This window comes from Typopeltis vanoorti, chromosome 21, assembly GCF_054136105.1.
Source record: "Typopeltis vanoorti isolate ZY-2024b chromosome 21, IOZ_Tvanoo_1.0, whole genome shotgun sequence".
Classification (NCBI taxonomy): Eukaryota; Metazoa; Arthropoda; class Arachnida; order Uropygi; family Thelyphonidae; genus Typopeltis; species Typopeltis vanoorti.
The window spans coordinates 68,786,621-68,800,423 of record NC_143569.1 but is presented as its reverse complement, the minus strand read 5'-3'; the positions used below and the strand labels follow the sequence as shown (position 1 = coordinate 68,800,423).

At 38.4% G+C, this 13,803-nt stretch overlaps 1 protein-coding gene across 1 annotated transcript in view; it reads right to left on the bottom strand.

Moving 5' to 3' along the window:
- Positions 1 to 13,803, bottom strand: part of LOC150094948 (guanine nucleotide exchange factor DBS-like) — a 500,966-nt gene that overhangs the window by 25,113 nt on the left and 462,050 nt on the right. The window contains exon 25 of the mRNA XM_090411335.1: positions 8,379 to 8,625. Within this exon, the coding sequence (XP_090267461.1) occupies positions 8,379 to 8,625 (247 nt within the window). The remainder of the gene's footprint in view (positions 1 to 8,378; positions 8,626 to 13,803) is intronic.

Below are 13,803 nucleotides of genomic sequence, written 5' to 3'. Positions count from 1 at the left end.
TCTCCACCAGACTCTCCAAATTACATCTTCTCAATCTTTCCTCATACTCAACATTCCAGAGGTCAGAAACTACCTTAGTCAGTCGCCTTTGGACCCTTTCCAACATCTCTTCATCCTTCCGAAAACCTGGTGACCAAATCTGGGCAGAATAGTCCATGTGTGGCCTAATCAAAGCCTTATACAATGGAACAAGAATCTCCCTACTTCTACACATCAGTGTCCTCCACATCATTCCCAGAAGCCTTTGTGTTGTCTTCACAATTTTAGCAATGTGTCCCCTAAATTTTAGATCCTTATCCACTATCACCCCCAGATCTCTTATTTCCTCTACCTCCAACAATATATTCTCATCAAGCATAAATTCTGCATCCCGTCTTTGTTTTCCAAATTTTAAAACCTTATATTTTGCAACATTGAACTCACATCCCCATTTCCTTGCCCAATCACTCAATTTATTCAACTCTTCTTGCAAAGCCACAACATCTTCACTACTCTTTATGGTTCGTCCCAACTTTGCATCATCTGCAAACAACTGAATATCTCCATTCAAATCGTCGCCAATATCATTAACATACATATTAAATAGTAATGGCCCTAAAATAGACTCCTGAGGCACTCCACTAGTGACTTTCCTTTTCCTGGATATCGCTCCCCCATACACAACTTGTTGATACCTATCAGATAGCCATTCTCCAATCCAATGCACTAATCTAATATCCAACCCCATCTGCTCTAGTTTGACTGTCAACTTATCACGAGGTACTCTATCAAAAGCTTTTGCGAAATCCAAGTATATTATTGTGTATCCTTCTCCTCTGTCCAAGGAAGCAGTCGCTTTATTGTAATAAGTAAGTAGATTACTAACCTGCCTTTAGCAAATCCATGCTGTCCATCAAAGATTATACCATTGTTGTCTACCCAACTCTGGATCCTAGTTCTCACAAGCTTCTCCAACAACTTAACCACAACACCTGACACACAGATAGGCCTATAGTTTGATGCTTGAGTTCGATAACCTGCTTTATGAAGTATCTTAAAACATATACCAGAGAAATGTTTCTGTAATTGTCACATTCAGCTGCTTTATTCCATTTTTTATAGATTGGAACCATGAGAACTCTACTCCAGTCATCCAGAATTTGAACTTCTGACCATGACTTGAAATTTTTCAGGAAATGACAACATATACTAAAATATTAATTAAAAAACTTTAATCAATACCTTCCTATATTTCGGCAATGTTACATTGCCATCTTCTGGAAGCATAAAAGACCACTAAAGACCAGCCACTTCTTCTAGACCTACTTGGAGTATACCAGGTCCTTTGCAGTTGTAAACTGTCCAAGTACGGCCAAAAACAGGTAGGACAGCTAATATCAGGATATCTGAACACAAAGACTACATCCGGTTTCACTAATACAGCCACTCAGGACTTGCTGACCATGTTCTAGATACCCACCAGAATATGCTGGAAGAAAACCACTTTACTATACTGCAGCAAATATAAGTATGAAAGATTATTCTTGGAATCAGCTTCAACAAATTTTGGGTGCATGAGACTGCCCAAAATTTGGGAAGCTTGCATCCTAAGAACATCAGCCAAGATAACCCAATTGAGCCTGCTGGGGGGCACCTTTAGGACTCTAGGACCAACTTCAGTTGCCTTCATCAGCCTCATTTGCTCGTTGTTAGTGCCTGCATGCACATATCATAGTTTTATGTTCCCATTGCAAAGATGGCAATATAACATTGCCGAAATATAGGAAGGTATTGATTAAAGTTTTTTAATTAATATATTAGTATACTTTGTCATTTACTGAAAAATTTAAAGTTGTGTAATCAACGTATAAGTTTATCTACAAGAACTTCTGACCAGACCCTCTGAATTATGCAGTGGTGTGAGTACAAAACTTTTATACTTCCATATTTAAGCATTTCTGGTCGAATATCATCTACTAGAGCTGCCTTTCCATATTTCAAGCTTTGATGATTTTTTTAATACCTCATGTATTGAAATAATGTACTCCTGTTTGTATTCCCTCTTGAAAAATTTCTACTGCTGTTCTGTCATTGTCAGTTTCTTTTAACAGAGTTTCAAAGTATCTACTCCAGGCATCTAGGCAGTACAGTCGACAGGTGTAGTATAGAGGCAGCCTGCCTTCATGGCACTGCTTAATTAAGGGCACTCATTCAGCCATATTGCAATATTAGGTTGGCACCGTATTAGGGCAACAAGATATTTTACAACATCTGATGTAGATGAAATAGATTTACTTGAAGAATTAAAAATTCTCTCAAAAATAATACAAGAGAAAAGTGGTCCTTGCCAAATTTTATCATATATATATATATAACTAAAATCTTGTAGAAATTTATCCCAATGTAACCACGCCCTAAATATATTATTAACAATTCCTGTTAGTGTAGCAAGTGCAGAAAGAAGTTTTTCCAAGCTTAAACTGATTAAAAATTATTTGTGAACAGCAATGACCCAAGAAAGATTGGTTGGTCTAGAAAGATTGATTGTGTCTGACTGACTGCCAAAGCAATCAATCAGACACACTTTTGAGTACATGGACAATGTGAGAATGGATATCAGGAGATTATTGAGGAAAGTGAAAGACAGCAATATGGTAGGAAGGATAGTTTGTGTTGCCCAAGTATGACAATGATGAGTTGCACTGTAGAGCAAAGATCTTGAATGGAATGCTAGCAGATATGTGTGAAGAGAAAGGAGTGCAGTTTGTGAATGTGTGGGATGAGTTTAAGATATAAATGGAACTGTATATGAGGAATGGACTGCAGTGAATGATGTAAAAAAGGTATCATTGAAAATCAGAGATGTGAATGAGCAGGAGAGTGGACTAGATGATACTGATGTGGTTGTCAATAGAAAGGAGAATGCGAGTACAGGAATGCTAGTTGGACAGGGAAATGGGATGGACCAAGGAGGTCAGGGAGATATGGTGTAAGGAGAGTTGATTCTGAAAGTAATAATGAATGCATGTATGTGGATGGTCACATAGGAATAGAACAGCCTGAAATGCATGCAGGGTTAAGTCTTGGGCAGGGACATATATGAGGCAGAAGTTGAGCACACAGGAGCAGGTGAGGAGAAGTCACAGATGGAGGGTGGCATGAGTAGGACTGGTTATAGACCAAGAATGAATTATTATTCTTATTTATGAATGCATGGCGTATCAGAAAAAAGGGAAAAAAATTGGTGCATTGATTGAATTTATATGCCCCAAAATAGTAGGAATAAGTTAAACATAATTTGATGAGAATATCTTGAGGGGAATAGAAATGGAGGGATATGATGTTTGTGAAGATAATAAAGGCAAGAAAGGGGTGGGTGGGAGTGCTGATGATAGCAGGGGAATTATGCCTGCATACAATTGAGATACAAGGGGGGAGGGGAGAAAGTCACAGTGATTTTGAAGCAGTATGGTATGAAGTGGAGTGGAGGTCAGAATGAGATATTTGGTGGGAGTATTGCTATAGACCATGAAATGTGGAAGGTGGAGACAAAGAAATGTATAGGCAATGTGGCTTAGTGAGCAAGCGAAGAGCGATCATTAACCCCCCCCCCCCCCCCAACTGGCCATGACGTCTATAGGCGTCCAGATAAATCTAGATAGAATTCTATAACACCCATTGAATAACATGGATAAGAAGTGCAATTTGGTCTCACTATTTCATCCGCCTTGCCGGTAGGGAGGTTAAAGGTGATTTCAATTATGCCTATATTGATTGGAATAAATGAAGAGATAGTGTTAAAGAATATGGAGAATGAATGTCGTGAGTTCTTCATACACAACAATCTTAGACAGTATGTAATAGGCACATGAGGGTTAAAAGTCTTACATCTGGTTATATCATCAGATGATGTGATTGTGAATTGTGTCTAATCTTCCCCCAGGTTGATGAGAGTGATCACCTGGGTTATAGCCAGTCATATGAGAACTTCTGTGAAGAAAGGACATGTGGAACTACAAGGTTGGTGATTATAAAAAGCTTAGGAGACAACTGAGAGCTATAACATGAGGTAGAATGAGTAAAGTGACTGAGGCATTGGATATGAGAAGTAAGCGAGCAAAAGAGTTGGTAGTTGTAATAGGTACAAATGACTTGACTGCTAACAAAGAACATGTCAGATTGGATATCAGGAGGTTGCTTAGACAGATAAAAGAGAATAGTGTGATAGGAAAGTATGTTGCCTAGGTATATGACAGTGGTGAGATGAGGTGGAGAGCAAGGATTATGAACAAGATTTTAGCAGAAATGTGTACAGAGAAAGGAGTGCAGTTTGTTAATGTGTGGAATAAGTTTGAAGGATGAAGTGAACTCTATAAGAGTGATGGAAATTTGAGTGGTTTTGGTGTGAGTCACTTGGAGAGATTGCTGCTGGAAGGTAGAGAATGAGTGCAGATAATGAATCTGATCAAGTGGGAAGGATGTGGAAGAGTGAGGCAGGAGAGATTGAAGAGGTGGTTATGAACGAAGAAGTGAGCGGCATGAGTATAGAAAATGAGAGAATGGGTTTGCAAGATGGACAGAGAAACGAGGTGGCTCAGGGTGGACAGGGGAACACAGCGTGAGAAAAGTGGATGCTACAAGAGGCTGTGAATGCATATGACCTGAGATAAAGAGAAAACAGTTGGATTTGAAGAGGGTTCTAAAATGAGAAAGGGAAAAATCACATTGAATCAGTGGTATCAGTGGAACTAGCTATAGATCCAGGAATGAGCTGCTGTGTTTGTATACAAATGCTAGAAGTGTAAGAAACAAGGCAAATGAAATGGTTGCATTAATTGAGTGTGTTCACCCAAAAATTATTGGAATAAGTGAGACATGGTTGGATGAGGATGATATCCTGACAGGAAAAGAGATGGAAGGGGATGTGTGTTTCGTGAGGATAAAAAGGAAGGGGGCATGCTATTGATGATAGAGAAAGAGTTATGGCCATACAAAGTAGAGATGCAAGAGGGAAATAGTGCCAGTGGTTTTGAAGCAGTATGGTGTGAGATAGAAGTGAATAGAATGAAATACTTGGTTGGATGGTGTTATAGATCTGCTAATGTGGATGGTAGTGACTACGAAATGTATAATCAAATTAGCCAAGCAAATAAGAAAAGGGTGATCATTATGGATGATTTTAATTATGGCAATATAGACTGGGAAGATGAGATAGCAACTAGAAGTAAAGAAAATGAGTTTCTTGAGTTTTTGAGGGACAATTACCTCAGACTGTATGTAACAGAGGGCACACGAGGGTTAAGGGTCTTGGATTTGATCATCTCATCAGAGGATGTTATTATAAATGATGTGTCAAATCATCCTCCAATTGGTGAGAGCGACCATGAAGTGATTACCTGGGTGGTTGCCAGTAGTGTGAGGACCTCTGTGAGAAAAGAGTATATGTGGAACTACAAGGGTGGTGATTATGAAGAGCTCAGGAGACAGCTTGCAGGTGTAGCATGGAATGTGGGGTTAGCTGAAAAAGAGATCAATGTAGCTTGGGGGAATATTCAGTGGTCAGAAGGTTAAATAAGGTAGGTGTGAAATGGATGAAGAAGATATGAAGCATGCGATACAGAGAAAAAGGGCATTATGGAGGCAGCATAAGAGAAATGGTAATAACCAATTCCATGAGGATTACAAAGCCAGGTGACTTGGTTGGTAAGGGTAGCAAAAGTGAGATATGAGAAGCAGTTAGCTAATGAAGCCCAAAAAAATCCTAAGGAGTCATGATACGTAGCCAGCAAAAAATAAGAATGATTAAGGAAGGATGACATTGATTGGAGAAAATGGTATAAGGACAACTCTTGCAGAAGATATAGTAGAGATACTTAATGAGCAGTTCATGAAGGTCTTTCATTCTTGTGAATGTGACTTCATGGAGAGATTGAGAGCAGTTGATGATCGGGAGGAGGGACTGACTAAGTGAACAAGAGGTGTATGGGAAGTTGAGAAAACTTGATGTTAATGGATGCAACTGGTGATAAAAATGCCATCACCATACCTTACATCTGTGGCACATCTGAAAAAATAGCCAAGATACTAAAACAGTACAATCTACACACAGCATATAAGCCCCACCGCAAACTGGCTACCCTTATCCGTTCTACGAAAGATCAGCTCCCTCCTCTCTCTCTGCCTGGAGTTTACAAAGTACCCTGTTCCTGTAAGCTGGCGTACTTTGGACAGACAGGCAGATCAGCATCCATCCGTCTAGAGGAACACAAGTCTTACATCTTCAAACACAACTATGGCCATTCAGGCTTGGCTGACCATGTTTTGGACACCACCCACAGAGTATCATGGAAGAAAACCACCATGCTCCACCACAGCAAATTCAAGAAAGAGAGACTTTTCTTAGAAGCAGCAGCAGCTCTCAAAAACCAACCAAATCTCAATAAATATGGTTGCATTAAGCTTCTGAAGATTTGGGAAACACTCATCACCAGAGTTCCCACCTTACATTCCAGGCCACCTACTACTGCCCTTAGAGGGCGCTCTACCTAGATAGGACTTTAGTGTCACCCACGTGGTTGGGCTTAGTATTGTTTGTTATTTGTGCATATGTTACATTAATTGTTTTTGTAATCCCCGTAGATGTCCTAGTGACTAGGACGAAATATAGGAAGTATTAAATTCTATTTTAATTCTTTTTGAGTGTTGTAAAAAATCCATTAAGCCTCCAACATGATGCAGGGGTCTGTATTGGACCATTGTTTTTTCAGTTAGCATATTTAATGACATTGGAATGGGTTTAACTGGTGATATGTGACTGTATGCTGATAATGCAAAATTGAGGGAGAACAATGCAGAGTCAGGAAGATGTTTTGGCCTTACAGGATGACTTGAATGGATTGTATGAGTGAGAAAGAATATCTAACTGTCAGTTCAATGTTGTAAAGTGTAAGGTTTAGAAATTTATAAGCATTGATGGGATGCAAAGTATACACTTGGTTGGGAAACATTAAATGAGATAGAGGAGATGAGAGATCTGGGAATAGTGGTGGACAAAGACCTGAGATTCAGGGGCCACATTGCATAAGTTATCAAGTTATCACATTGGATAATGGCAATGATGCAGAGGAGCTTGACATGCAAAAATAAAGAAATGACGATTCCATTGTATAAGGCCTTGATCATCATATGGATTATTGTGCACAAATTTGGTTGCCGGGTTTTCATGGTAATGAGGTTATTATTATTATGTGACACCCCAAGGGAGTCCAAGGGAAGGGACTCATTGAGGGAGGGTACCTTCTCTACAACTCTGTCTCCACCACTTGATCCACCAACTACAGCAAACCAGAATTACCATCATCATCTACATCAACATCATCTACCACCCACCACCACTGGTATTTTCACAGCCACTCACAAACATCCATGCTCACAGCGGGATTCAAACCTGCAGCCTTTTGGCTGGAGAGCAGATACGCTAACCACTTGGCCAACCAGGCTGGCATATGTTGGATAGGGTCCAGAGAAGATTCACAAAAGTGGTCAGTGGTCATTGGAATGTGGAGTATGGAAACAGATTGAGAGAAGAATGTAAGTTGCAAAGTCTTGTGAATAGGAGGAGGGGGAGGGAGGGATATGATTGAGACATAAGTTAGTCAAAGGTTGTTATCAGATTAACATGGAAGAAATTTTTCATAGAATGGTAGGGGGGGGGGTAGAACAAGAGGTCATCCCTGGAGGGTGTGAGCAGAGGAGAGGATTCTTTACATGGGGAGTGGATTGCCTGAGTATATTGTGAATGTAGGCACAGTGAATTAGTTTAAGGCACGGTTGGATGAGCTTTGTGCGTGATAGTGTGTACCTATCACGACGAGTCTCTGACTCCATGGAGGTCATATGTTAATAATAATAAAAAAGAAACTTAAAATTTCTTGCTCAGTATGATGAAAATTGTATCAATAATTAATCTTTACTACTTTTCAATAAAATATTTTGTTTGGCTTCTCAAAAAATATATATATTAATTTCTTGGCAGTCTATGAAATGGGCCTTCACCATTCATCTTTCATTTATCTTCTATGAATGTACAAGATAAATAAAAGTGAAGAGTAGTAGAATAAAGCTTTCACCCAGTAGGGTATAAAATAATATACACATAATGATGTATTCACTAGGTAACTAACTGTCCACTTAACAAGAGCATGAATATTTATTATGAAACAGAATTAACTTTCTGTTTGCAAATTTTGTATGTCAGAAGTTGCTTTGAAGTACTAGTAACTTATTCCACAATATGATGGAAATGCCAAGACTAGTATATCTTGGCAGTTTTCATCAAATTAGTATACACAACGCCAATATAAATATTTTAAAAAAATAATGCAAGCTGAAATACTTACTTCACTAATTGGTGCAAATACATCCCCCTCATCATCCTCATCTTCTGTTTGTGAAAAGTCATCTGCACTTGACCACCCATCATCATGATTATCAGGATAAGATCCTCCATTTTTCTCATTGCCACAGTATGGCAAAGAGGCAAGTGTGGCTCGACGACCAAGTTCTCCTGATTTAGAATTCGGAGAATTATTTTTATATGAGGTAGGTCCATTATGCCAACTAAGGCTACTTCTAGAATTACGTGACCTAAAAGTAAAAAAAAAATAATAATAATAATTGCTGCATTATAAATCAAAATTATGCAAATAGTGATATTCGTACTATCATGACCAGTTGGAAAGACCTGGGTTCCAATCCCGTCTAGGATGTGAAGACCCATTATCAGGGTTTTTTAATTGCAGGTGACTTAGCTGGCCTGGTAGGAAGGTGGCAGGGTGTTTCCTCCCAAAAACTCAGATTTTCATTCCTGCAAAGTAGGCAAACTAGCCATTAAAATGTACACAATTAACTGGCCTCATAGTTTGAGTTGCTTTGGCTGTAAATTCAAATAAACTCTACTATCATCATCTAATTTCTATGAAATGAAGATTTAAAGAAAGGAGGTCACTTTAACCATCCTAATGTTCACTATGTTTGGCATAATCCAATGGATTAATGCAATAATGAGGAAGATATTCACATGCAGAAGCAAAGATGTTATGGTTCCCTTGTACAAGACTCGTATAAGGCGGATTTGGTCACCTGGTTTTCAAGGGGATAAGGATGTTTGCAGAGGGTCCAAAGCAGGTTTACTAAGTGAGTGTCAGATCTATGGAATATTAGATATGAGGAGAGATTGAGGGAATGCAACTTGCAGAGCCTTGTGAATAGAAGAAGAGGAGATATGATTGAGACATATCTCCTCCACTAATAGTCACATATTAGTGAGGGATTGTTACCAGATTAATAGGGAGCAGATTTTTCATAGAGTAAAGGGAGGAAAGAGTAGAACTAGAAGACTTTCCTGGAAGCTGTATAACGAGGATGTGAGAAGCAGGTTCTTTGTTCAGAGAGTGGAATGCATTGCCTGAAAGTGTGGTGAGTGCTGAAACTGTGAATGGGCATAGTTTGATGATCTTTTGCACAAAAGAGAGAGTATGAGCCTTTTGTGATGAGTTCTTTAACTCCATGGAAGTCAGATTTAATAATAACAACAACAACATCTAACATTGGCTGATACAGATTTAAGACAAAACTTCATTAAGTATCTGTTTTTCACTCACTCCTCACACTTTATGCAGAAAATCTATTTCTTAGTGTCCTTTTTTTTCTCAACACATCTTTATGCAGTTTCCAGGGATGGCATTTGTTCTTGATTCCCCCCCCCCCCCCTTTAATTCATCTTTCTCTTTACCATTTGATAAACTGTGTCTCAATTAAATCACCTCTTTACTTCCTAAGTAAGTGCTCATCACTAATAAGGCTATAAATCACAATTCCTCAATCTTTTCTAGTTTTTTTCCATTGCAGTTCATTTTGATATTTGAACTTAGCAACACAGAGTTGGTCCCCATACTAATCCAAAATGAACTGGCTATCCAAGTCTTTTCAAATCCACTAATCATTAATTTTATCAAATTAATCTGGTAATCCCTTCACCATGATTTATATCTGTATTCATTATCTTTCCACTCCTTTGGAACTTGGCCCAGTGCAAGACTCATGTTAAAAAGATATGTCAAAGCTGCTATTAAATCTCCGAATCATCATCGTCAATTCACGTGGCGAAATGTCATCAAGTCCAACAGCCTTCTTAACATCAAATTTATTCAATACCTCTTGCTCACTTCCCCTTCAACAGTTCCTTCTCTTCCCTTCCCATTGCATTCAAGGTCTGCACATGATGCCGCATTCAGAAGAATGAAATATCTTTATGAATTGCTCAGTAAATACCTCAACTATATCATCTGCATTCTACCATTTTCACCAATCAGAGTTATTCTTCCCTAATCATTCTTTCTTCTATTGGCTACATATCAAAAAAAACAAACAAAAAAAAAAACCACTGAGATTCTTATTTTAGTCTCATTGGCTAACTGCTGTGTATACTGTACTTTGATACCGTTATTGAGCAAGTCACCATCATCACCTGCTCTTCATACTTATGCAACTGGTTGTTACCACTCATCTGGTACTGCTTCCATATCTTCTTCTAGGTTATATGTCTTATTCCTTCATTCATCCATTTCACTTTTGCTGTATTTTACTTCTTGGCCTTTGGAATACATTCTGATATTGTCTCCACAAATAGTTCTTGAGTAACGCCTAAACAGCATTGGTACCTTTCCATCCAGTTTCTCATTACGTGATATTGCTGCAAGTTGTCTCCTGAGCTTTTCATAATCACCTAGGCAACACACTATCTTCCCTCTCTCAGTCTTCTTCCATACAACCTCAAGCATGAACCTCAGATCTCTTGCCACCCGATTCGCACTGCCTCTCAAGTCTTTCATACCCACCATCACAATCATCTCATTCATTCTTTCACCTCGCTTAATTGCCATAGTAACATTATCTATCTTTCTTCCAGGTAAACAAATCTCTTGTATCCTATCTTGTACACCATGGATCATCGAGTCTATATACATCACCCCTGTTACCACTTTATTTCTTCTTTGCTCACCTGCATCTCTCCATCCATGGTTCTTGCACTGTCAAAAAAAAAAAAACTTCCAACATTGCCTTTCTCTCTTTCACTGGTTCTATTCTTTTCTCTACTATCATTTCCATAACTCTGTCTCACTCCTACTCTGATTTGCTTCATATTCATTGTTTCCAGTCTCCTAATCTCTTCTTTCATGCTTCTCAACTTGTTTCTGATACAGTCCGCTTCTTCTTTCAGCACATCTCTCTCTCTGGAAGCTATCTACTCCTGTTCAACATTCATCCCCCCCCCCCCCCGATCAATGCCAGCTTCAAAAACTTCATGATGTTTCAAACCTACTACACTCCCTAATTTTATATTTTCATTTACATGCCACTCGTTTTTTTCATCCTTGGTTGCTACTCTCTCTCTCTCGGTCAGTATTCACCTGTTTCTGACGTAATGCTGCTGAGGTCTGTTATGCTAATTTCTAAATCACAAAGTTGTTCCCATTTTCTACATTTTCCATAGACATGCACCCAGCGATCTCTCACCTGCCACATTTCTAACCGCCAAGATGTATACATACCACAAACTCCCATAGTATGCTGTGCAAAATGTAGTCCTTAAATGAGGCAGACCTGGTGATATGTCACTGGCATACTGAGTTGCGGTTGCCATGATTATTTAAACACTGCACAAAGAATACTACAAACTATAGTGAAATATTACAGTTAAGTATAAATACCCCAAATGCAAACTACCAACAGACTATACATTCTATCTAGTTCAGATTCCCTGTAATTTAAAGTGCAATTAGAAAAACTGAAATAACAATGAAACTTTTTTTTTTTTTTTTGCTGCTGTCCCATAACACATCTGACTATAACCTCATCTGCTGGATTTGTAAAACATGAAGTCCTGTTAAAAAACCCATGCAGACAATCACAAAGAATACTGATGTTATCAACCCACTTCTGTATCCTAGCTCCTGCCAACTTCTCCAATACCTTAATCAGAACTGCAGATACACAGATCAGCAAGACTTGAAAAATTTTGTGCTGGCTCACTAATTAGGAAAATATCTCTTATCAGATGTTAACCTGGATATACTCTACCATGATCACTAATATATCGTAATCGCATGTTTATTTCTGGATTTGTCAATTCTAATCCTGTATAATTAACAGTTCAAGCAGATATATTAATTTTATGTATTTGCATGTTTATCAGTCTGTGAAAGACACAGTGAAAACTCTAGAAAACAATCAAAAATCATTTAGGTTAAAATCAATATGATGAAATTTTGGGGAAAAAATACTTCGCAACTTTCCAAATTTTAATATTTACTCTTAATAGACAAATTCTGCATATCTGTTTTAAGTTGCTGTGTAATAGCTACCTTATGAGAGACAGGAAAACTGACCACTCTTATAAGAGAAAATGAAGCATGCATAATCCTATACTCTCAATGGCGATATTCTATTACAACGAAATTTTGATAATCAACAAAAAAAAAAAAAGGTATTGTAATGATCATTATGTGTTGTATGAAAATTTCTAAATTTCTAGGGGAATGATCTATACTGTATTAATATGATTTGAAGACAAAACATGAAACAGAATCAGAAACGTGTAAATAAAACTGACGATTAAACCAAACCTCATCAACTAAAAATTTTCACTCATCATGGAGCAGTAGTACACAAGCACGTTTTCAAACCTTCAGATCAGCTTATATAACTGGTAATTAGCTTACGGAATTAACGATATATAAAGAATATTAATTAAAGGCAACTTTAATGAATAACTTCAATATTTCAGCAACGTCGCATTGCCATCTTCAGGAACATAAAAATATGGTATGTGCAAGCAAGCACTAACAAAAGCAAATGAGGAAGAAGGCAAGAAACTAATATTGTTCTTAAAGTCCTCATGGTGCCCTCTGGTGGGCTAATTGGGTTGTCTTGGCCATTGGGCTGAAGTTCTCATAATGTAAGTCTCCCAAATTTGGGGTAGTTTCATGCACCCAAATTTGTTGAGGTTTGGAACCTTTTTTTAGAGCTGCTGATGATTCCTTGAATAATCTTTCATACTTAAACTTGCTGCAGTGTATTATTTTAGTTTTCTTCCAACGAATTCTATGGTGGGTATCTAGGGTATGGTCTGCCAGCCCAGAGTGGCTGTACCCGGTGAAACTGGATGTAGTCTTTGTGTTCTGAAATCCTGATATTTGCTGTCCTGCCTGTTTGGCCAAAGTAGGACAATTTGCAGCTGCAAGGGACCTGGTATACACCAGGTATATGGTATATAGGGGAAGTGGTTGGTCTTTGGTAGAGCGGATAAGGGATGCCAACTTTTTATATGGTTTATAACAAAGTCAGGTCATATTTTTTGACGATATTGGTTATTTTCACAGAGGTGCCCTGGATGTAGGGGATGGTGATAGATTTGGTGTAATCTTTATTGTGGAGGGGGGGGGTTGTGGGTTACTGGTTTTAGTATGTTTTGGGGGTTATAGCCATTGGCTAAGAAAGTGTTGAGGATGTGGTTTAGTTCACTGGTTAGGGCATCATCATCTGAGCAGATTAATTTTGCCCTGTTATATAGTGTTTTGATAACCCCGTATTGTTGTAAGGAGGGGGGGGGGGGAATTGCTGGTGAATGTATCTGCCTGTATGGGTGGGTTTTCTGTAAACAGAGAAAACCAAAGATCCATCAAGCTGGCAAGTGATTAAAGTGTCTAGGAAGGGGAGGGTCTTCTTTTCCTCTTTTTCTAAGGTGAACTGGACTCTGGGGTG